Source organism: Solanum dulcamara, chromosome 6, assembly GCF_947179165.1.
Source record: "Solanum dulcamara chromosome 6, daSolDulc1.2, whole genome shotgun sequence".
Classification (NCBI taxonomy): domain Eukaryota; kingdom Viridiplantae; phylum Streptophyta; class Magnoliopsida; order Solanales; family Solanaceae; genus Solanum; species Solanum dulcamara.
In genome coordinates this window covers 75,954,018-75,976,891 of record NC_077242.1, presented here as the reverse complement: position 1 = coordinate 75,976,891, position 22,874 = coordinate 75,954,018, and the positions used below count along the sequence as shown (strand labels likewise).

Below are 22,874 nucleotides of genomic sequence, written 5' to 3'. Positions count from 1 at the left end.
TTGGCCTGAGAATACTTTTATTTCTAAATTGACAAAATAAATGTGAACTAAATGAGCAGTTGAAGTTGAACTATAAGACATCTGTACACCTGGTAAAATTACTTCTACTTCAAGCTGCTCCAAGAATGCCCTCAACAAATTGATTGAGGCTCAATCAATGCAACTGAGACAAAAAAAGCATGGAGGATCACTAGAGTTTTCTTCAGGGGTAATGCCATCCAAGCATACGGCGTGAAAAGAATGTCCACATGACAAAATAGCAACACTTGGTAGAACGGAAGGCTCAACATCATCGTCGTAATATTTATCTGCAGATTCATCAGGCATGTCAGACAGATCATTTTCGCATAGCGGGCAAGTCATTTCAGAGGAATGAAATGTTTCATCCGAACCTGCAATTTACACATTATTGATCAGCAATTGCACTAAAGCAGAAAACAGAATTTTGCACTATAGCAGCAAATTAAAATGCTGCAATTCATATTATGCTGGTGACACAGCCTTTTGTAGTTAAATGTCATCCTTACACAGCAGCACAAGGATCATGTCATTGAAATCATTGTGTTCGTTGTGCACATCCCAGAAAAATTAAGCAAATCAACTTGCCACATAATCTATAGTACGACTGAGTTTAGTACATCTAAAACAATGAGTAGCTTTACAATTTCACGATTCTGTAAGCCTGTAAATCATGTTTGCTTAAAATTAAAATTAAGCCTTTTTGATACCTAAAAATCTCTTTAAAAGCTGTTTTACAAGATGATGAGAGAAAATCTTGGTCATACCTTCCCAAACAATATGATGGATGGGCTCTTCATGTCCTAAGTATCTCTCTCTAATTCTTGAAGGCTCCTTGGTACTTGTGGATGATTTAGACTGCCTGATGGAGGTCGGAAGCCTTGTCTTTCCTGCCAAAGCCTGGGGAGGAACCGTTGTTTTCTGGATTCCAGGTCTTCTACTAACATACTGTTCAGACCGACTTACAGAAGGCTGTGAAGTTGGAGACTTTTGAATTTTCGATTGAAGGACGGGAGCTTTGTTCTGTAGCTTCTGATGTGATAGCTGGGGCTTAGATGAAGTCTTCTGAAGTACGGAGCTCTTTGTAAGTGTAGCTGTTGGTTGTGATGGATGGATAGAAGTCTGGATTGGCGTTATTTCCTTTAGTACTTGAGGTGGAGCTGAAATCTTCTCGATTTTCTTAGTTACAGGCAAGGGTGGTCTAATAGGAACAGGAGTACCTTTCACTTCGCTTGTCTTAATTGATTCTGATACCGAATTTTTTAACCTTGGCCTAATTTGCTGGACTTGTACTGCATGACCAGTCAGTAGCAATCATTGTTAGCAATCTCATGAAGCAATAGTTGGAATGAAAAGTATATGGCTTCTCTAAAATGAGGGGAAGGAGTATTATTCACGCTGATCCTAAAAGGTAACATAAAAACTTAGTACTTTTAGGAATAACACAACATTCATTTCTGAAAAAGTACAGGCTTCTGAATGTATTGCATACCTAAATAGATCGCATCACTAACCTTGAAAGCTCGGAGACATTATAAATTCATCCCCATTTTGGCTCTATAGTCTATATAAATGCAAATAATGCTTAGACATGCCCTTCAAGTACCATATCATTCAATATAAACTCTACCATTAATTAAGTATATCTGAGTATGTTTCCTAGCACCAGCATGAACATTTTGGAGGATGAAAACGGAACACAAATCAAGACTGAATTGTAGGAATATCTCTATTTGTCATTCTTATCCAGAAAAAGAAAGGAGTATCTCTGAATAGTAAGAAATCTGAATAAAACAGCAAATGATAGTGTAGGTCTCACAACAAAAGATACCGAGAGTCAAAGAAGGCTTAAAAGTCATAACAGTGCCCTATGTTGCTCGAACTCTTCAAAAAAGTCAACGGGTGTGTGTCAGATTCTCCAAAAGTAGTTTATTTTTGGAGAATCCGACACGAGTACCATCAAAAGTGAAGAATCCGTGCAACTAGCTGATAACAATTTTGCCCTCTAGCATAAGAAGCTTGACCCCACTCTATTTCCTATCCTCTGCAAGGTACGGAAAGAAGAGAAGGAGAGCAAGAGCATTAGACTTGGTTAAACTTGCGGAGGCTAAAATAAGAAGGGGGAAATTGTTCATATAGGTCATTTTACAGTGAAATGATCACAATTTCTGATGCCTATTACTGGCTTCTGTTACACCCAAAATGAGTATATGCCTTTTCCCCTCATCTAGTTGACTAGTGGCATGCACATGGAAATTAACGAAGAAACAAGACAGACAAGACGTAAAACCATGAGGAAAATGTGAGAGCATATCCAAAATCAGATTTAGATTACCCCCAAACATTTGAAAATCTTATTATAGTTGACTTAGATTGGTTAACGAAATTGGTCTGTTGGAGTTAAAGAGTTCCTCAACATCTTTTACCATTTTTAGAAACATTTTATATATAGGAGTATAATTTAACCTTTATTTTTTGAAGTTCAAAAAAAAAAGTCAGTTGATAGTATTTAGATGCTTTTTTTGTGTGTGTATATATATCAAAAATATCTGTAGGGGTAGTGAATTTGTTTTTTGGTTTGGTTTTGCATTATTCTCTTTCGGCTTTTCGATTTTCGGTTATAAAAAAATGTATACACCAAATTAACTTTAGTTTGGTTCAGGCTTTTCACTTTGGTATTTCGGTTGTATCATATAAGATAATATGAATATGATATAATCAACTAATTATATTGAATGACAAAACAGAATAAATATTATAGAGAATGAGAAGCAGCAATGCCAAATCTCTTAAAATATTTTTTTCTAAATTCAATTCACATGATTAAAATAATGAAAACAGTTGATAAGATAGTAATACACATATGACGAGATAACCAAACATTACTAGTCTCCTATAAAACATAATACAACAAGCTAATAAAAATAAGTTTGCATGACTTAATATCACAATCAAAACAAAATCAGTATGTATTATTCAATCAGTATATATACAAAAGATGATACGCTACTGTGCACTGGCAGCCTGTAAGTATATTAAAAGCCAGAGATTTTTGGATTCTTCCGGTCGGATTTAGAAATTGCATATTTCTTTCTCAGTTAATTATTAACATGTACAGTAGGTTGATGCTTCTTAATGAGATGCTAGCAAAAAAAGGGGGAAATCTTTTTTATTCCCAACAGAAGGAAGACTATCCAAATAGATGATGATATCATTGTGCACACAAATTGTCCAGACATGATAATCCCCAAACTTTAGTATTGGACTACATATTGCATGTAATTCATTAGATATGTATGTCCGTCTAGCCTATAACGGTCGTTAAGTTGGAAGGTTCTGATGGGCTAGTTAATCTGATTAATGTTCAATTTAGTTTTTGTAACCCATTTCCATAATTTAATTAGTTTTTTGTATCATTTTAGTTCCGGACTCTAATTAAGAGCATATGCAGGAGAGGTACACCTAAACTGTAAATTCAAAATATTTAATAAAGAACACTAACTGGATTATCATTAATGTCTAGTACTCTAGCCTCTTCTTTTTTTTTTCACCTGACTAGTGAGGTGCAACCTAAGTTGCATGGACTCTTCACTTTTGTTGCCGCACCAATGTCATATTCTCCAAAATACACTACTTTTGGAGAACCCAATGCACCCATTGACATTTTGAAGAGTCTACGCAACATAGGATGCAACACAAAATAGTAGGGCATTAGCACCCAGTATGATGGTATGATTACAAATTTCAGCTGATTTCAACGGATAATATATTCATGTAACCTAGTACACCACACAGAGTTACTTAGCAAAAACAAAAAGATGTCACCTCTGGTTATACAGGGAAGCCTTCATGCGGAAATGAACAAACAAGGAAATTTGAATAAACAAAAAGTCATGCTTTATCAAAGTATATTGTTCTTCATCCAATGGAGGACATGAAAGGAAAGGAAATTTACTCTTACCTTTTTGCTTTTCTGTACTAGTTTTTCTGGAAGAACTAATTGTCGGAGCGGAATATGAACTTCTATTCCTTGTCTCAGTGCACCTCAACTCACGTGTACTTTCAGTTTCTTTTCCACTCAAAACTTTTGTGTTTAAAGTATGTGATAATTTCTCCTTTAGAATTTGGTCGTCCTTCTTGCTAGATAAAATAGGATATCTCCCAACAGATGATACTGGAGTCCGAAGTGGGCCTTCTAACTGCTTTTCCACAACTTCACTACGCATAGAGCCATTCGTTTTACATTTCCGACCTAAAGGGCTGCCGACCATGTTTGATAGTCAGATGATCTTGAAATCTTTCAACAAAGCTGCTAAGGTAAGCTGCAAATCACCTAAGCAACAACAGCCAGCCAAGTAGTGTATGGGAAAGATGGATCTACAACAGACTTGTTTCTTGCTTCTGCAATAACCACAACAACCGGTCACATCTTGCTGAAAAGTAAGACCATGACAGCATCTACAACACATGAATATTTATTTATTGCTAGATAAATTCGATTGCTCAAAATTGTCCATAAAAAATAGTAAGTTTTTCCCTCTATTAACTTTGCACACCAATTACTATTGTTACGGATTATTAAATCCAAAACTGCCACAAATAAACAAAAAGGGTCAGCATTACAACATGTACAAATTTATATAGGACCTATCTCTATATTAAGTATATCCACCAAAAAAAATTCCTGCAGTCGGCGTTTAAACCAAGCTAATAGATACATGACATATGTTTGTACATAGACTTATAGCACTAAACCATGGTTAACTAACATGCATTTTCACCTCATTAAATCACGTAATTATATTAGGTGTATATGGTAAGTATTTACCCTTCCTTTTCGTAGTTTATTACATCTAACACTGACAGAAATAACTAAAAGGATCACTATGAAATCCTATGAGAATTAAACTTAACTATATCCACCAATTAATCCTATTGTAAGTTTATTAAACTTAATCCTGCCACAAATAACCAACAAGTTCACAAACAAAAAAAATATCCTTGTGTCTTAAAGGTTATAATATATGATCCAAATCCACATACAATGGATTACAACTATGAATACAACTACATAACAACTTATAAATAAAAACTACAGTAACAAACCATAAAACACAAAAGTCAATTTTTTCTTGAACTAAACGTAGAAACCTTCAACAAAGCCCTATGGGTATCCAAAAAATACCACAAAACAGCAAGAACCCAAATACCCAGAAGACAATACTAGATGACAACAACAACATCTCCGGTGTAACATGACAGAGCATTCCAAAGGCAATACTAGAAAAATTACCCAAAAAAAAACCCATAATAGAATAATACCAAAATCAATAGCATAATCAGTTCTAGAGTCATCTAAAATATTCAAAGTAGGAAAAAATTCCCATAACACAATACTTGACAAATTTCCACAAAAAAAGAAAAACCCCTAATACAATAATACCAAACGAAACATCAAAAACTCAAATACCCACAAGGCCACAACACAATACTCAACAAATTCCCAGAAAAAGAAAACCCCATAACAGAATAATACCAAAAAAGTTCAAAGTAGAATTATTTTTTTTAAGGAAAAACCATATGGGTATCCAAAAATTACTACCAAACATCAAAAACTCAAATACCCACATCAAAATACTCAACAAATTTCCAGAAAAAGAAAACCCCATAACAGAACAATACCAAAATATTCAAAAGTAGAATTTTTTTTCTTCATAAGGAACCATATGGGTATCCAAAAATTAACACAAAACATCAAGAACTCAAATACCCATATCACAATACTCAACAAATTCCCATAAAAAGTAAACCCCACATCAGAATAATACCAAAATCAACAGCAAAATCAGTTCTTGATTAATCCAAAAATTTCAAAAATAGGGAGAAAAAAAAACACCTTTTGCAGACTGATTAAAAGGGAGTGAAAATAGTAACTAATAGAGACCCTAATTAGGCATTAAATATGAAATCTTGAAGAGGCGGTGGATGGAGAAGAACGAAAGAGAAGAGTCCAATTCATTCAAGGAAAGGAAAAAAAGGTTTATATTTTGGGGGAAAAGAATGGTACATATGGCTTTTAAAGGTTTTGGTTGTGGGGTCCATTTTGCCTATATTTTAGGTGTGGGGGTGGGGAGGGGTTTATTTATTTTATGTGAAAAAATATTTTCTATAATTAAAAGTTAACCTAATTTAGCTAGTAGAAAGCTGGAATTTCTTTTTCAAAAAAGATTTTTTTTTTAATTGTTGAAACAAAATGAAAAAAATTCAACCAAGTAGAAATGGTAATTTTTTGGTTCGAGTATCGGGTATGGAGAAAATTTTATTGGATGCACCATCCCGAATGAGTCATACAATGCTCAATTCAAATTTAACCGAGGCTTCAATATGAGCACCAAACATCTGGTAGGAAACAAAAAAAAAATTAATTATATATTTTTTAATAATAGATTGAGCTAAAATAAAAGAGGAGATTGTGATATAAGACTACCGACTTAAAATTTATCAATTCAAAATGAATCTTTCATATTATAATAGTATAAATAGAAAAACATAATAAGTGAGGATTCATACCATCCACCACAAATCATCTAGGACTATTATAAGATAAATGTTATTGGAAATATCAAGGTTTTTGTGTCCCAAAATGAAGTAAAAAGCTAATTGCTGCTTCACCTACTCAAAACAAGCACTTTTTGACTCCTCAAGTTTGCAGCCAAACATTCAAATCCACACCAAATAGTTAATGTCAACCAAAAAAATATATGGACAAGCACCATCAACTCAACAAATGTTGTAATGGGATGTTAATATCCCTCCATCCTTAATCAGAATCTCGACTTCTAATTTCATATCGATAATAGGTACTTTACTCCTAATATATTACTTCTTGATGCAAATTCAGATTAGTTGAATCAATATCAGATCGGTTCGGTTCGATTTTGAAGTTTATCGATTTGACTTATCGATTATCAGTTTATAGACATATCAAACCATTATAAAACCATTAAGATATTGACTTATCGGTTATTATTTTGTCAGTTATTGATAATTATCTGTTCGATTATCGATTTAATTGTTAAGATTTGATAAAAAAAATATTAAAAATCACTTAAAAACAAAGTGACAAACCAAATTAACCATGCACATGAATTGATAAATTGCGTCTTCCTCAAAAGCAAATGTAAAACATTGTATAATAACCAAGAATTTGAGATAGCAAGAAATAAAGTATGAAAACTAAATCATAAGTGAAAGACTTTATATTTCGAATAGTAATAAATATTAATTATTAAGTTACTATCGGATTATCGGTTAACCCGTTAAGAAAATACTTAAACCGTTAAAAACCGATAACCCGATAATAAAAAAAATTAAAACCATTACCGAAATTGTTAAACCAATAACCTATTACCGATAAACCAATAACTTTTTTTCGGTTCGATTTATTGATTACGGTTCGATTTTGAACAGCCCTAGATATCACACACCGAACTGAAAGTCCCTCACAACAAAGCCTAATTGACACAAAAAATACGACATCAACCACAACGCAGTACGATGGAATAGAGGAACTCCTGGCAGGAAGCGCTTCCCCTTCACTAGGCTATACACATCGCGTATCTGGACTATGCAGACCAGATAAATTTCGAACACCGAATGCATTAAAAAGAAAACAAGATCAAGACAACCATGAGTCATCAAACGCTTGATCAAAGGAACTAATAAAAGGAGGATGAATATTTACATGTTTATAAGAAAAGGCATTAGATACACAGGAAGAAGTCTGATTGATTTTCATCATCAGCTGTACAATAGGAAATCAAGCAAAGAATCCTTCTAAAGAAAAGTAGTACTAGTTAAAACTATATAAATCATTCTGTACAATTTTGATTTCTTCCCTCATTTCTTTCATTTCCATTCATGAGATCAGGAAGGAGGTGGTGAATGAATGGTGGTATCAGGTAACATGGCTACTGTCACGACGAAGTATTCACAGCCAACAGGGAGACCATACGGGTTCGTAGTTGATCCTGAATTCAAGGACAAACGACTGGTTCCTGTGTCAGAAGTCAGTATATCTAAACGATCTCTATCATGGTCAGCTCGAACTGATGTTGAGGGTGTGGACCTCACAGTCTGTTGTTCAATATGCACAACCAGCCCTATGATATAGCTTGGACGATTTGGAAGATGGTCAGTAAACAGAGCAACAGATTCTGCAGAGAGGTAGTAACGAGGGCAGTTTCGATTGATAGCTTCATAGTTTCCAGTAGAGTTGAGAACAAATGCAGCAATTTCATGGATTTCTAAACGCCCAAATGATATCTTCTCTTTGTTTGCCTGACGAACAATTAGGAAAGTATAATTAGCACAAAAAGAAATTTCAATGAATCAATTTTTTCTGTCACTTTAGGTCACGCCCAAAACAGCGATGTTACTAATGCCCAAAAAGGGAACACTTACCAAAACAATAATCAATCCAGAGGGAAAACATCAACAGTAAGTTTGAAGAAGAAAGGTAATCTATAATTGTCAAAATAAAAAGAGATCCATAGCATTTCCAAAGCATTTGCTTTGACTTAACGTAATTCAGGTGTTAATGTAACTGAAAAGCTCAAACATGGACAAACCACAAGTGGAAACAAATCACCCTTTAGCAATGGTACCATGTATATAACCAGAACACAAGAAGCTATATCGTTTACCTGCTTCTCGTGTTGATGCTTTTTGTAGAGGGTGTTTACCAATTCTTTCTTTTCTTCCAACTCCTTTGACACCTGCTTATTTGCAGCATCAAATTTGGAACATTTATCAGCCAGCTCTGCTCGATGCCTTGATAATGCACCAACTTTATCAGCAAGTACCCGGATGCATTCGCGAAATTCAGCTGAGCCATCCTCCTCTTTTTCATTGATTGAACTAAAAACAAATCAATTTAAATTGATCAGTCAGTGTTAGCAAAAAGACCGCATAATTTACAATTATAACCATTGATTTTTATTCCACTCCACCAGTAAACCAACAGACTGTTTACTTTACCAATAAATGATTATCATTGTACTGATACTGAATCTTTTACTAATCCAAGAGATAAATGAACTTGAAGAACTAACATGTCATAATATCAGCAAGTGTCCGCTAGTTACTTTTAGTTCTCTCTTTTAAAGGGGCAGAAGATAAACATGTCATATTTATCAGCAATTGTTCCCTAGTTCCATTTAGTTCTCTTTTTAGGGGAGCAGAAGATAATTGCTCTATTTATTCACAGCCTCTCTATCTCTAAGAAGTAGGGGTAAGGTCTACATACACTCTACCCTACCTAGATCGCACATGTAGGATTACACTGGGTATGTTGCTGCTATATTCACATTCTAGCTCCACTTGTTCTGTTCTCGACAAATACGAGCACGTCATTTCTCTAACTCTCACCATTTGTATTAGAGCAAGATTTTTGAAATTAGTGGCTCTCCAAAATGGCAAAAAATTGAGTACTCTATGTCGTTTTATCGTTTTGTAGAACATCCGGATAAAATCCATACTTTTAATAGAACATATTGAACAAACCGTTTCGAGAATATTTGGTTACAACAACAACAAACCCTGTGTAATCCCACAAGTGAAATCTGGAGAGGGTAGAGTGCACGCAGACCTAACCCCTACCTCGTGGAGGTAGAGAAGTTGTTTCCGATAGACCCTCAGCTCAAATGAAGAAAAAGAAAGCATTTCAAAGCAGTTTTGAAAAAAGAAAGTACAGAAATGAAGAAGCCATGACATATACTAAAGAAAGCATTACAAAGCACTCTGAAAGAAAGGAACAGTAACATCAGTTAAAGAAACAACAAATAATAACAAAATTCGAAGAACAAGAAACTACGAGGAAACACTAGCACTACTGGTATGAAAGGAGAAGCAGATATGGTGCTCAATATTTGGTTGAAATTGGAAAAAACGGTACTTAAAATTGAAGTTGAAAACAATATTTGGAAACTGAAATTGCGTTTGAACATGAATATCACTTGGAAATTGAAACACTGACGGGGAAATTTTGACAGAGAAAACAAAAAAGGGAAATTAGATAGTTGGTGCTCCATGTGCAAGTGTTACGGAGAAGATGCTAATCACCTACTCCTACATTGTCCTGCCCTCATCTGTGGTGTGAGACTTTAAGATGGTTCAGGATGCAATAGGTAATGTCAGGCAGTGGAGGGGGCACTCTCCAGTTGAAAATTTAGAAGAGGGAAGTGAAGTCGAAGAGCACAGGATGTTACCTCACAGCACTCATTTTGTTGGGGTGAAAGGAAAGAAATAGGAGCCATCGAGAGAAAGAGACGAATATATACTTTTGTGGAACATCCTTCTCATTTCTTGTTTCTTTTTTGGTACATTCAAGAGGTTCTAGTTTTACAGAAGATTGGATGTCGTTCTTAGAAAATAATACTGTGTTATAGAGTCGTTACTTTTTCTTGAAACTGGTAAATGTGAAAAAATGTTACAGATTCATTACTTTTTGGTATATTACTTCTATGAGGGATTTTTCTCATTTCCCCAGACCCCACTGGGGGAATATGTATGTTTGTTTGAGGGGCTTTTCTTATTACCTATAAATTATTTACCTTACCAAAGAAATATGTTCGCAACAACGTACTTCAGCCACTTGCACCAACATATAATAAGATAACAAAGTTGATAGGATTAATACAAGTAGTGTGCTAATTACATACTCCATGAGGGAAAAGCAAGAAAAGGTTAAGAAGATTAGCGAGTAAAGATTTCGCTGATTTACTGCATTATTTTCGGAACTCAAATCGATGAATTGGATTTTTCAACCTTCATCTATGTACTTTTTTTCAACCTTCATCTATGTACTTGTTTATCATTTTTGGTTGGAGAAGGAGAGTTGAATCAATTATTCAGATAATATTTTAGCAGCGCATCATTGATTAATTAATTAAAATGGGGTTATTCTCTGAACTTTGCACTTGAGCTAACCATGTTCACACCTATTGTTATTTTCCAATGAATCTCGCATCTAAAACATGTATAAACATCAACAATTAGAAGGTATTTACAAATAAGTAAGTTTCTGTCATGCATAGCAAAATGCCGTGTCAAGTAGGGTGAAGATATTATGGCAAGAGCTTACTTGGCTAAAGATTGAGATAATGTACGCAAGGACTCAGCCAAATTAGCCACACCACTGGACAAAACACATACTCTCAATCTTTCAAAGAGGCTGCGCATTTTGACTGCAGAAGCACGCAATGCGCTATACTCTGAGGCTCTTCTATCAGCTGCACATAGATGGGTTTGAGCTTCCTCTCTTGCTTCATGAAGGCAATTTTCTAAATGAGCACAGTTCATCTGCAAATCAACAATGGAAAAGGATTAAGAAAAAGTCATTAAATAAATTAGCATATCATGAGATAACAATTGCAGTGATACAGTGGATCATACCAGACAGGCCTAATCTTATACATATCTATATAAAGCTGGGAATGGAAATGGTGATGTGGCGTCTTCCTATATCAGTATCTCTATTTATCTTGTTTCACGCCTTCCTATATCAATATCTCTATTTATCTTTTTTTTCTCAAATTTTTGATTTATTTCCTTCTTTTATGTTTAAAATATGCAGAAAATTAAGTACTCTTTACTTATCTCTTTCCTCATTATTACTATTATTTTTTTCCAAGAATACCTCCTATTGCCTTCTTTTCTTCCGGGGGTTTTTCCGTCATAAATCCCACCATTTTCATGCTCATAGTTACTATTATTTAATTTCACAAGTTCATTCTTCAAAGAGTTTCAAACTTCCCCAAGTTCTTAGAGTTTTAACTCTTATGTGCACACTGTGCACGAGTAGATTCATAATGTTTCTTCCCTTCTCAATAGTTCTCTTTCTCTCTAGGTTGCTTTTTGAGATATCTCCTCATTCCTCAAGGGCAATCTAGCTTTTCTTATTTTGTTCGACAAGTAACATTGTATTACGTGTGCTTAAATATCCTGAAGTTGTTGACTTCCTTCTTATTCTGTTTCAAGGGCTATGTCAAAGGCATTTGAGATGTCTAAGAGATGAAATTGTGGGACAGATTAAAGTCACAAAAAAGGCCATGAGAGAGGACTATACTTCTCCCGGTACGACAAGGGGAGAGACGCCAAGATTTGTACTACCTAATCAAACTTAGCTTTAAAGACAATTGAAACCTCTGCATCAAATGAGCATGATGTAAAATCATCCCATGGAGACCTCAACGTGGATGACCAGAATAACAATTTATGCTCTTCAAGCCTAACTCTCTTCTTTTTTTGGAAAAGGGTAACACTTTCTACACCAGCTTTCCTCAATCTCTTTATCTTCATTTTTGAAGCAAGGTTATTGAACTAAGTCTGTTCCTAAAGTGTTCCTTTTCTATTTGCTTTTCTGAAATTGAAAGACAGGATTAGTGTCTTGGTAGCAGCTCCAGACATTGCTCCTTGTTTTAAATTTTGTTTACATTATCATTAGAGTCCATTGTTGAACTTCTGCTACAAAGTAAAGTGAAGTGTGTCTATCTATTACCTAAATCCCCTGTTTAAAAAAACATTTTACCTGTTTTTGTATTTTGTTAATTGTTCAATAGTAATACTTTGTTAAACATACTAACAATTTAATCATTAAAGCTTTAGCAGTTTCTCTTGTAAAATGATTTTTAATTAATGAATATTTATTTTGGATTAAGGCCTTTTAAAGCGGTAAGATTTTGAAAAAGGTGATCAAGGAATTCATCACTTGATCTTCAATGTATGCGATTCATTCGTCTTCTTTTTCATTGTGATATGCCTTTGGAATTTGCTTTGTTTTTTTTCTGTTCTATAGTATGGTATTGGTAGGATAGAACTAATTGACTAATCCCCCAAGATAATTATAGTTTCTTTAGTTTAACACTCATGTTCTGTCCATTAATCCATTCAGTAGTTTAGAAAATTCTGTAAACAGAATAGAAAAGAAAAAGATCCACGAAAGAGAGACGTACAGAAGAGAAAAGAAAAAGAACCACGAAACAGAGATGTAAACACATTTTCTGCTTTTACTCTACAAAAGAAATCATGTGGCTTAAACTTCTTTTTTTCTATAATAGAGAAATCCCCGAGGCAAGTGGCGAACGGTTCAAAACTCGATGGCAGTGAGCTCTCCCCTCCACCCTTCTCCACTTCAAACTAGTGGTGTGCGCCTAACCCACATATCACATGACCAAAGTCCTGGCGGCATAGCACATAAAATACTTGACATTTCCCATGATGTGTATAGTAAAATACATTTAGTCCGTTGTGACAGGCATGAAGCTTGAATAAAATAGATGTCACCCATAGCCTGATGATATACATTTTGAGATTTAAGAGTCCACGTTAAATTTCTTAGCAACGGACCCATCAATTCCAATCCAAGTCCTCATGACGTCACCTAATCTTGAGTTTGACAAAAAAAGTATTATACCCCAACAAAATGCATATATTCACTTGAAACTTAGGACTAGCAAACTGGACCATAGTCACATCCATCAAATCAAGATTAACAACTTACCAAATTCCACCAATTACAGAAATATATCCTATTCTAGTGAAACTTCTGCTGCTACTGCATTAGATTTACTTTTCAAGAGAAGCCCATGTTGAAGATATTCCCTGTGCATTGCTACCAAGACAAAAGAAAGAGACTCTATGAACATATGTTTGTTAGCATAGTCCTCTTACCTTTTTAACTCCATGGCTATCAGAAGTAAATAAAAAGGCAGCATCCAAACACGGTAAAATGAACACAGTAGTGGAAGAATCTCTCCAGCTATGTTCAACTCTTCACTCCTTCATGGAGAGTGTTTTCAATTTTATGTTAATTCGACCGTTAATGGGGAGGCCCCACAGTTAACTTACATCAATAAGCACCAACAAATAAAGGCTATGGGTTGACCTACTGCATATTGAGACAAACCCACAAATCACATAGACATCCATTTAGTTCCACGCGTATATGTTTCTGGAGCACCAATTTAGCTAGATAACCTAATTCCTTGGCACTAATTTTGGAAATACATCCTTAAATTATCTATAACCATGAGGTCTCAGGTTCAAATCCTAACGGAGGCAACATTAAATGATCTCTTCCTATCTGACCAAGCTCTTTGGGAGGTAGAAGTACATCTATTCTTGCACTAGAAGACAGTTAGTTACTTTGATCCTCCTTCCAACTTCTTTAGAGAAAGTTATGACCCAAAAAATACAAATTATATGGAAGATGAACTATGGAGGCTATAACTCTGTATGAGCAACATAAAGATTATACTTTTAGGAATATTGTAATTCTCCAGAGATCATGATAATTCCAAGCAGTTACCAGAAATTTAAAAGTTCAGGAAACTAAAGAAAACCTGAGATTCATCAAGAAGTTTCCCTCTGATCCCCAACTCCCTCACCAGCTTGGCTACCTCCTCTGTCAAGGATTTCACCTTGCTTCCGCTTTCATCCAGTAGCTTTGATTTATCAGCCAGGACACCTTGCAACTCCAGGAGAAGATCCTCTCTCGCTTTAGCATCCACACCTTGTTCAGCAATTGCTTCAGAAGGCATGTCAGTCTGAGCCGGGGATATACTCACAGCCATGGAACTTGTCGCAAGTGCCATATCTCCTCCAACCAATGTGGTATCTTTTTTGTCTTTCACGGGAAAGTTTTCATGCTCTTCATCACGATGTGGATCTAGCATAGATGAATCCAGCTGAGGGTTAATCATACCAGAGGAATCAGTCATATTGTCATCTAAGCCTTCTTGTTCCTTGATTTGTTTAGAGCCAGGTTTGATATTTGATGAACTACAGGCACAAGAAACCTCATCCATGACTTCAGCAGGCATACAGGGCATGTGAGCTTCTCCAACACCTGACATATCTGATTTACTGTCATCATTCTTCACAGCTGAAACAGTTAAGTTAGATACACCCTCACCGGCAGAATGTGTGCGCCCTTGCGAGTAATGATCAGACAACCTCTGTTCCAACTCCTTAATCCGTTTTTCATAAGATTCACACTGAATTTGCTTCGCTTTAAGCATAGATTGAAGGTGTTTTTCATACTCTTCTTTATGATGTAGAGCCTCAGAAGTTTTCTCTCTTGCTTCTTTTAGTAAACTATCAATTTTACTGTCATCAAGTGATTCAAAATCAAATTCAGGACAGGTAGAACACATAAAGGCTATTTTAGAAGCAAGTTCAGCCCTCAATTTTGCATTTTCCACTTCCATTTTGCTAGTTCCAGCAATATCCAGAATCTCTGAGCCCTGAAGTAATTCCTCACAATCAATTTTCTCAGCGAAGTCACTTACGTCAGTTTCTGCTAACTGAGAACCATCATTAGACAAGGAAAGTGGACTCTTTAAGGTCCCATGCTTTTCACTCCTGGAAGAGAGTCCCAATAGATACTCAGGAGCATAGCGATCTATGTCTGAGATATCAACATCGAGCAATTTAGTGTCAAAAGGAGTTATATTGACATCACAGTGGTTAGGGGTATCATACAGTCCCATGGAAGCCAAAATATCTCGGGGAATGTATGTACTATTTATCCTCAGAAACTCCTCTCTTCTACGAACTTCTGCCTCCCTCCTGGTTGCAAGCCGTTCAGCTAATTGCCCGGCCATTCCCATATATAGTTTCATTGCAGCTTTTCTTCTTACCACTTCGGCAAGGCATGCCCTGTATGCAGGACCAATCCCTCGGACCACTTTTAAGTGCTCGAATAAATCATTTTGACGCCTCAAAGCTTCCTGGAAAACAGCAAATTTGCATCGTATATCTTTGATGGTGAACTGGATATATGCCACCTTTTGCATGTAATTATGAACAAGAATGTTCATTTCGTTCTTTTTATCCTTGCAGAACTCAACCAAATTGGAGATTTCACCATCACAAGCCTGCATCTTAGGAAGGTAACTTTTCTCATGGCATTCATACATTGGTCCCAAGGCTGAAACAGCATCATGTGGACGGAGGGAAGATGATAACTGATTGGTCAAACAGTCATCCACGAGCTTTTTGACCATATTCACATCCTTGCTGCATATAAAGTTAACAGAACTTCGATCATTAAAATGCAGACAAACAGCACTTTAAAAGTGGATTCTGTAGTCTTTCTCATCCAAGGAAAAAGATGTTGACTATATCCAGGTAAAGCAACAGATGTACTTAAACCAATTAATTCAGCGGCCATCCTACAATCTTTTAGACTTCACGGTTAAAAATGACAAAATCTTTGTAAATGTCCTGAACACATTCTTACATGTTCCAAATTGCTGGATATAGACAACCCCGAAAGCTAAGCATATGAACTACAGATGTATTTTAACAAATTGTATAAGGAGTTGTCCTATATCAGCTACCTTCATCTCTGAAATATGTGGACCCTGACCCACTGAGAGAAAGTTCCTTTGTAAAACTAATGATCAGACTAATTCGTCAGCTTAAAATGAGGAGGATGGTAAAATGTACTAAAAATCTGAGACCTCATTCATAGAAAGGTAAAGTTGGAACTCAAACAAGAAAAATAACTACGAATGAAGGTCGTCAAAAACTTCCAAATCAGATATCACCCCATTTCTTCACATGTGACTTCAGTTTTAGCGAATTTGAGCTATCAGCTTAAGCAATATGACATCCTCAAGTAACTAGCATAGACATATATTACTTATATAAAGAAGGATGAAGCCCCATGCTGCAATTGTAACACCAATGAGCACAGGAACGGAAGTCCTTGTTGGAACAGAATGTTATGACAAAATTCTTCCTCGCCTACTAAACTGTTGTTACTAAAGAAGTTAATTTATTACTACAAAGGTAAGTACATTGAACTAAAAGTATTAATGTTACTGAGATGCCTTTAACCCAAAAGACTTGCAAAGTGTGTCAAAAGGCCAAAGGAAGTATCACGTATTTAAAATATTAAAACAAGTGCCAAAGAAGTATTAATAACATTTTTTTATAGAGAGACCATCCATGAGCAAAACGACTCTAAATTCATTACAGAAATTTCAATTTCTACAAGTACAATTCGTCACCATAACCTACATGAAGCAACCAGAAAACTATCCCTAGCAAAGCCTCTAAATCAGTCGATTTGCACAGCAGACAGACACAACATGGATATATTGGCAATTACGTAAAACATATATTATTAAGCTTCATGGATACACATGAAGAGGGTGAGGGACGGACAAGGGGAGGGACAGAGAGAGCAACAAGAGAGGAAGAGGTAGAGAACAAACCTCAAAGCCTGCATTATGCTTTTCTGCTCGCTGACAGACTTCTGGTGGTCTCTGATAGCTAGTTCAACTTCCCTTATAAGATGTGAAACCTTGGTAGAAAATAAATGCTTGACATTGTGCTCTAGCTCTCCAAACTCGAGCTTAAATTCGGACACTTTATTCTCAAACTGCCTGTGGGAACCATTACAATCGTCTGCCAACTTCAGCAAGTTCTCCTCTTTCACGAAATCCAGCAAACACTTGCGGCTAGCAGTCTGCAGAGCGGGATGAAGTTTGCAAGCCCTCAACTTGTCTATATCCCTTCCGAAATTATTCAGCAAGTTAGTATGGCTACGATATTGCTGGGAGTAACACTTTAAAAAGTCGTTGTAATTCTGAAGTATCATCCCATAAAAGTGATCCAGATTACCCCTAGCAATCCCTAAAGCCCTCTCTTGCACTTTTTGCTCTCTTGAAAGCCTCTCACAAATATTGATTCTCATTTGGGAACTGCTATAAATGGCATGACCGCGCTGGAAGTGGAACCTGAATTGCCTCTCATAAGAAGGCAAGGCTTTCAAGGCAGGGTCTGTAGCATCATCCAAAGGGTGGGGGTCATGTGAGGACGATGGTAATGGCGGATCAAGAATATCAATTATCTCAACTTGCTCGGGCAAAGGAGGTGGCGCATTGCTTCTCATTCTAGATTTATTAAACAAGATAACTTCCCGGTCATCCGATGGGAGCTTGTAAGTAGAAAGGGGACAATGCAATTCAAGTTTCACATCTAAGTACAAAAGAAGCTGATCACCAACAGGAATCCCAGAAACAGACTCTAGGAATTGCTGAACAGCATCAACAAGAGTATATTCATCACAATTCAGTTCATGTGATTGCCCATTCTCAGCAATAAGAACCAAAAGCTTCCCTACTTGTACAACACCAGATGAAGCATTTGAACTCATTTTATCCCTTCAAAACTCAAACCAAACAACCAGAAGAAAGTTCCCAAATCTCAACTTCAAGACCCAAATCCTCCAGAATTCACCCAGCAAAAAATGCCATAAATCCAATCTAAACCACAAATTACTCGAAACCCAATAAACCCTAAAGGGATCTCCTCAACACAATCAGATTCTTATGTGCTAAAGAAAAAACCCTATCTTTCTCAAATCTACTAAAACCTCCCAAATACACCCAAAACCAAAAACAACCCACCAAATACTTCCCCAACAAGACCCCAAATTTTCAATATCTTCCTTCAAAACAAACAAAATTTCAGCAGACCCACAAACGAATTCAGCAATAAAACTCCAAAATCTCAACGATCCACTAAACAATTCTTCACCAACGTCCAGATTTCAAACTACCCATCAGCCAAAACACAGAAAAAAAAATCAACTTTACAAAAAACCCACCTCAACAAACTCAAAATTCTCAGAAAACCCAGATGAAATCTATGATTCTTCAACCCAAACACAACATAAAAAAATCGAAACAACCCACTGTACAATATACGGAAAAAAAACAAGATTTAAGAAAATTAAACTACAGAAACCAACAAATAGATTGAGTACGAACAAGTTTACCACAAAAACCAAATATCTTTTCCTTATAATAATAATAATTTTGTAAAGGGGTTACTTGGTTCTGTGTTTTCTTGTTCTTCTAGACAAGTGCTGGCTCCAAAAAACCCAAAAAGAAAAATCAAAAAATTGTAAAAAATCGTTTGTGGGTAAAAAATTTTAGCAGAAAAGAAGAATCCTTCAATATGAAGTGTTTAAGCAATTGAAGCAGAGAAGTTGATGAGTTCTTCAAGAAGATTTATACAAAAGAATAAAAAAAGAGTCCTTGTGAAGAAAGAAGAGGTAAATTTCAGATGTATTTTTATTTATTTTTATTATTTTTTTAAAAAGATAATGATTTGTATATTTGTATATGTTGTATGTATAGGTGGTATATAATACAAGTAAAAAAATTATTTAAAAAAAAAAAATTAACCATCAATAATTGTGGAGAGTGAATTTACATAAATACCCTTGTTTGTTATGATTTTTTAAGGTTTTGGACTTTGGATATCCATCAATCTATATTCTTTATTTAATTTTCTAATTATTTGTTTATAGAGTTTTTGTTGATATAAGTGTATGTATTTATGTGGTATAATACGAGTAATTTTTTTTCAATAATATACTCAGTGTAATTTTATATGTGAGATCTGATAAGAATAATATATATGTAAACCTTATTATTACCTTGTGAAAATAGAGAGTATGTTGATAAATCCTCGATTTAAGGAAAGTATTTTCTAAACAGTTTGGAAGAAGAAAATATGAAAGTGAAGAAGAAACATTAACAACGGAAAAATAATACGATCACTCAAGCACAAGAATTAATAGATAGTGACAGAAATTGAACAATAAGAAACTATTACGAAAATCGTACTAATGTTATTAATATGAAAGGAGAAGCAGATGTGATGCCCCAGAGTCTAGACTACCACCAAACATATCCTACAGGAAAGTGAGACAATGCTTAGTAGCTTTTTTTTATTTATGATCATGTTTTCGATAAGTTGATGATTTACATCTTGTTTACTCATTTCCTCGGGAAAAAAAATCGATCTACCTTTACTTAAACCCATGCACCTTTTCACTAGGACATTTTTACATTGTCCACGATACCAGTTTTGTATTATTATTTTGAAAAAATAATTTTTTTAACAATTGTGGAAGTTGAATTCCATTAGTACCATAAAATATTCTTCATTTTTTTAAATTTTTTTTTCTATTCTCAAGCTTATTGGTTTTATTTATGTACAGCTTTTTCGTATTATTTTTTCTTGAAATTGGAATATTCACCCCTCATATCTATATTTATTACTATATTTAAACTCAATGTTTTGGGGGGTTTCCAATTGGTCACACATAGGAAATTAGAGTGTCTTTTTTCTTCTTCATTTTTTGGATATTGTGTATTATAAGTATTAAAATAAAACTTGTTTTTTATTTAAATTTTTACGCAGATAAAATATTATTACATAAGTTGAGACGAAATGAGTATATTTTAAATTAGTTTTATTGTTGCTTTTAACATATCATTATATTGGATTCACATATTGTGTGAATGTCTGATATTTAATGAATGTTTTTTCGCTAGATTTATTTAATTTGTAGATTGACAAGCTTTACATTTGGATCTATCACTCTGAAACTAAGCACTGCTGAATTAGACAGGAATAACTTAAGCAGGCATTTTTCGTTAGTTTGAGCATTCAATAGATATGAATAACCTTATCTGGTGTGACTCAAGATCATACTGATACAAGCACTGCAAAATTAGATTTAACTGAACTTCAACTGTCACGTATCGCCTTTTGATACTTTCGAAAGTCAAAGACAAATTTTGACTCATAAACATATGCCTTTTGTATTTCTTTTTTTTTTGAATTTTTTTTATCGAATTGAATTTAACTGAACTTTAATTGTCACGTATGATTTTTTGATATGTTCCAACGTCGGAATAGAATTCTGACTCATACAATATGTGCCTTTTGTATTATTGTTTTCAAAGCATCTTCATCTTATTTCAGACAATCACTAAAAGATTCTATCACTACTTTAATTTAATTTATAGTTAAACATTTATCAAGATAAACTAAGAAGTGTGCTTTTATTTTCCAATTAAAATATTAATTGACGTTCACACAATACGTGGAAAAAATAAATTCTATCACTTTTCAATGACTAGAAAAAGTTGATGAATTGACCTGCAAATCTGCAATGACTTGGAAATCAAGTTTCATTTAGATTTCATCACTATTTCTTGGAAACCCCTAAATTTTCTGTAAAAAAATAAAAAAAATAAAATATATATAGTCAATTTCTTTGTAATAATGTCGATTTTTTATACCGATGCCGATTTAACATAAAAAAAACTGATCAAAAAAGAAATTAATCGTTATATTTAAATATTATTATAAAGAATGATTGTTATTAAAAGCGGAGTCAAAAATTAAAACTTATAGATTCGAGGATTTTCATTTTTTTAAGGTACTAGATTTTAAATTGAATAATTTATACATGTTCAAAAAAAATTCTTAAAAACAAATACAAAATTTAGATCAAAACTATTAAGTTCGATCAAATCCATAACTTATACTCTACCTCCGTCAATGACCTCTTTTATGACTTTTTGTTTTGTTTTGTTTTCTTTTTTCCCTTCATATTATATGTTGTTGATGGCCCGTAATGTTTGTACCAAAGCATAATATATAAACATATTCTTTGACTTAGCTTCAATTGGTATATATATATTCAATTGTGAGTGTGCACAAATAGATATTTGAATTTGTATAAAATTGGATAAATAGACACATTTGTCCTACGTGACATTCTACAAGACAATTTTGTGTTATATGTGGCGTCATACATGTATTATGTCACATAAGATGTGTGTGTCTACTTGTTTGATTTTATACAAGTTTAAGTGTCTATTTGTGCACACCTAAATTTGGAGGACGTAAATGTCAGTTGAAAACAAATTAAAGAGCATATTTATGTATTATGCTTTGTATGAAATTTCTTCACAATTTTCGAATAAAATCTACAAAATGAGAAATATAGTAGTTGCAAATAACTTGCGCAATATTGGAAACTAAATTGGTTATTTGAATTTTCATTTTGTTTGTGATGGTTCGATTTCCCATCTTATAATCACCTCCCTCATTTTCCTTTCCGCCTATCCTTTATTAGAAAAAAAAATCCTTTCCCACGAATAAATTCACAGAAATTTCTTTCTTTTTCTTTTACATATTTTCGTCGAAAATACATAAGTTGCGACATTTATATCCTTATATCTAAGATCAGGTTCTCGATAAGTTAAAAATGTGTCATATCCTGTTTAATTATCTCTCCCTAATACTTTTTTCTATCTACCTCTACCTCTCCTTAAACCCACAGCCCCACTCCCACCCCCTTCCTTTTCACTTTGGATATTTGTGTATCGTCCCAATACAAGTATCATTATATTTATTTTGAAAGATTTTTTTTTTAACAATTATGGAAGGTGAATTCCACTAACACATGAAATATTCTTCATTTTTTTTTATTCTTAAGTTTATTGTTTTTATTTAGGCATAATACATAAATAGACTTGTTTCAACTGTCATTTATGCCCTCCAATTTTTGGTGTGTACAAGCAGACACTTAAACTTGTATAAAATTGAATAAATAGACATACATGCCATATGTGACATAATACACATAGGACACAAACTTGTCATGCAGAACGAATGTGTTTATTTATTCAAATTTTGGATAGTTAAAGCGTCTACTTGTGCACTAGTAAAGTTAGAGGTCATAATTGTCAGTTAAAAAAAAAATTAAGAATCATGTTTATGTATTATGTCTTTTATTTATAAGTACATCTTTGTTCATATTAAGTTTTCTTGAAATAAGAATATTCACCCCTCGTATTTATATTAAGAAAAAACTTTATAGAGTTATTTTTTTCTTCAAATATTTGAATATAGTATATTATAATTTATAAGCATCGACATGTTTTTTAACTAAAATTCTTACATTGTCAAAT

General features: G+C 34.2%; 2 protein-coding genes across 3 annotated transcripts; both read right to left on the bottom strand.

The window, feature by feature from the left end:
* On the bottom strand, positions 1-6,088 carry LOC129891574 (uncharacterized). Of its 2 annotated transcripts, none has more exons than XM_055966977.1 (4): positions 5,915-6,088; positions 3,980-4,419; positions 786-1,310; positions 1-308 (listed from the first exon to the last, which is right to left on the bottom strand). In XM_055966977.1, the coding sequence occupies exons 2-4, from the start codon at positions 4,287-4,289 to the stop codon at positions 151-153; spliced, it is 993 nt and encodes a 330-aa protein (XP_055822952.1). In that variant the 5' UTR covers positions 4,290-4,419; positions 5,915-6,088; the 3' UTR covers positions 1-150. The 2 variants fall into 2 exon arrangements, with proteins under 2 accessions (XP_055822952.1, XP_055822951.1); XM_055966976.1 differs by having other exon boundaries at positions 1-392; positions 5,915-6,087.
* A 1,626-nt stretch (positions 6,089-7,714) lies between these two features.
* Positions 7,715-19,081, bottom strand: LOC129891573 (autophagy-related protein 11). Its single transcript, XM_055966975.1, has 5 exons — positions 17,304-19,081; positions 14,421-16,098; positions 11,162-11,379; positions 8,724-8,937; positions 7,715-8,358 (listed from the first exon to the last, which is right to left on the bottom strand). Exons 1-5 carry the CDS (start codon positions 18,245-18,247, stop codon positions 7,945-7,947), a joined length of 3,468 nt encoding a protein of 1,155 aa, XP_055822950.1. The 5' UTR covers positions 18,248-19,081; the 3' UTR covers positions 7,715-7,944.
* Between the last annotated feature and the right edge of the window lie 3,793 nt (positions 19,082-22,874).

Coding starts and splice junctions, on each gene's coding strand:
- LOC129891573 (XM_055966975.1), bottom strand. CDS start 18,247: ATGAGTTCAAATGCTTCATCTGGTGTTGTACAAGTAGGGAAGCTTTTG. Junction 16,099..17,303: donor AGCATAATGCAGGCTTTGAG/GTTTGTTCTCTA, acceptor CTTTATATGCAG/CAAGGATGTGAATATGGTCA. Junction 8,938..11,161: donor TTATCTCAATCTTTAGCCAA/GTAAGCTCTTGC, acceptor ATTTGTTTTTAG/TTCAATCAATGAAAAAGAGG.
- LOC129891574 (XM_055966976.1), bottom strand. CDS start 4,289: ATGGTCGGCAGCCCTTTAGGTCGGAAATGTAAAACGAATGGCTCTATG. Junction 1,311..3,979: donor TAGTACAGAAAAGCAAAAAG/GTAAGAGTAAAT, acceptor CTGGTCATGCAG/TACAAGTCCAGCAAATTAGG. Junction 393..785: donor CCATCATATTGTTTGGGAAG/GTATGACCAAGA, acceptor TGTAAATTGCAG/GTTCGGATGAAACATTTCAT.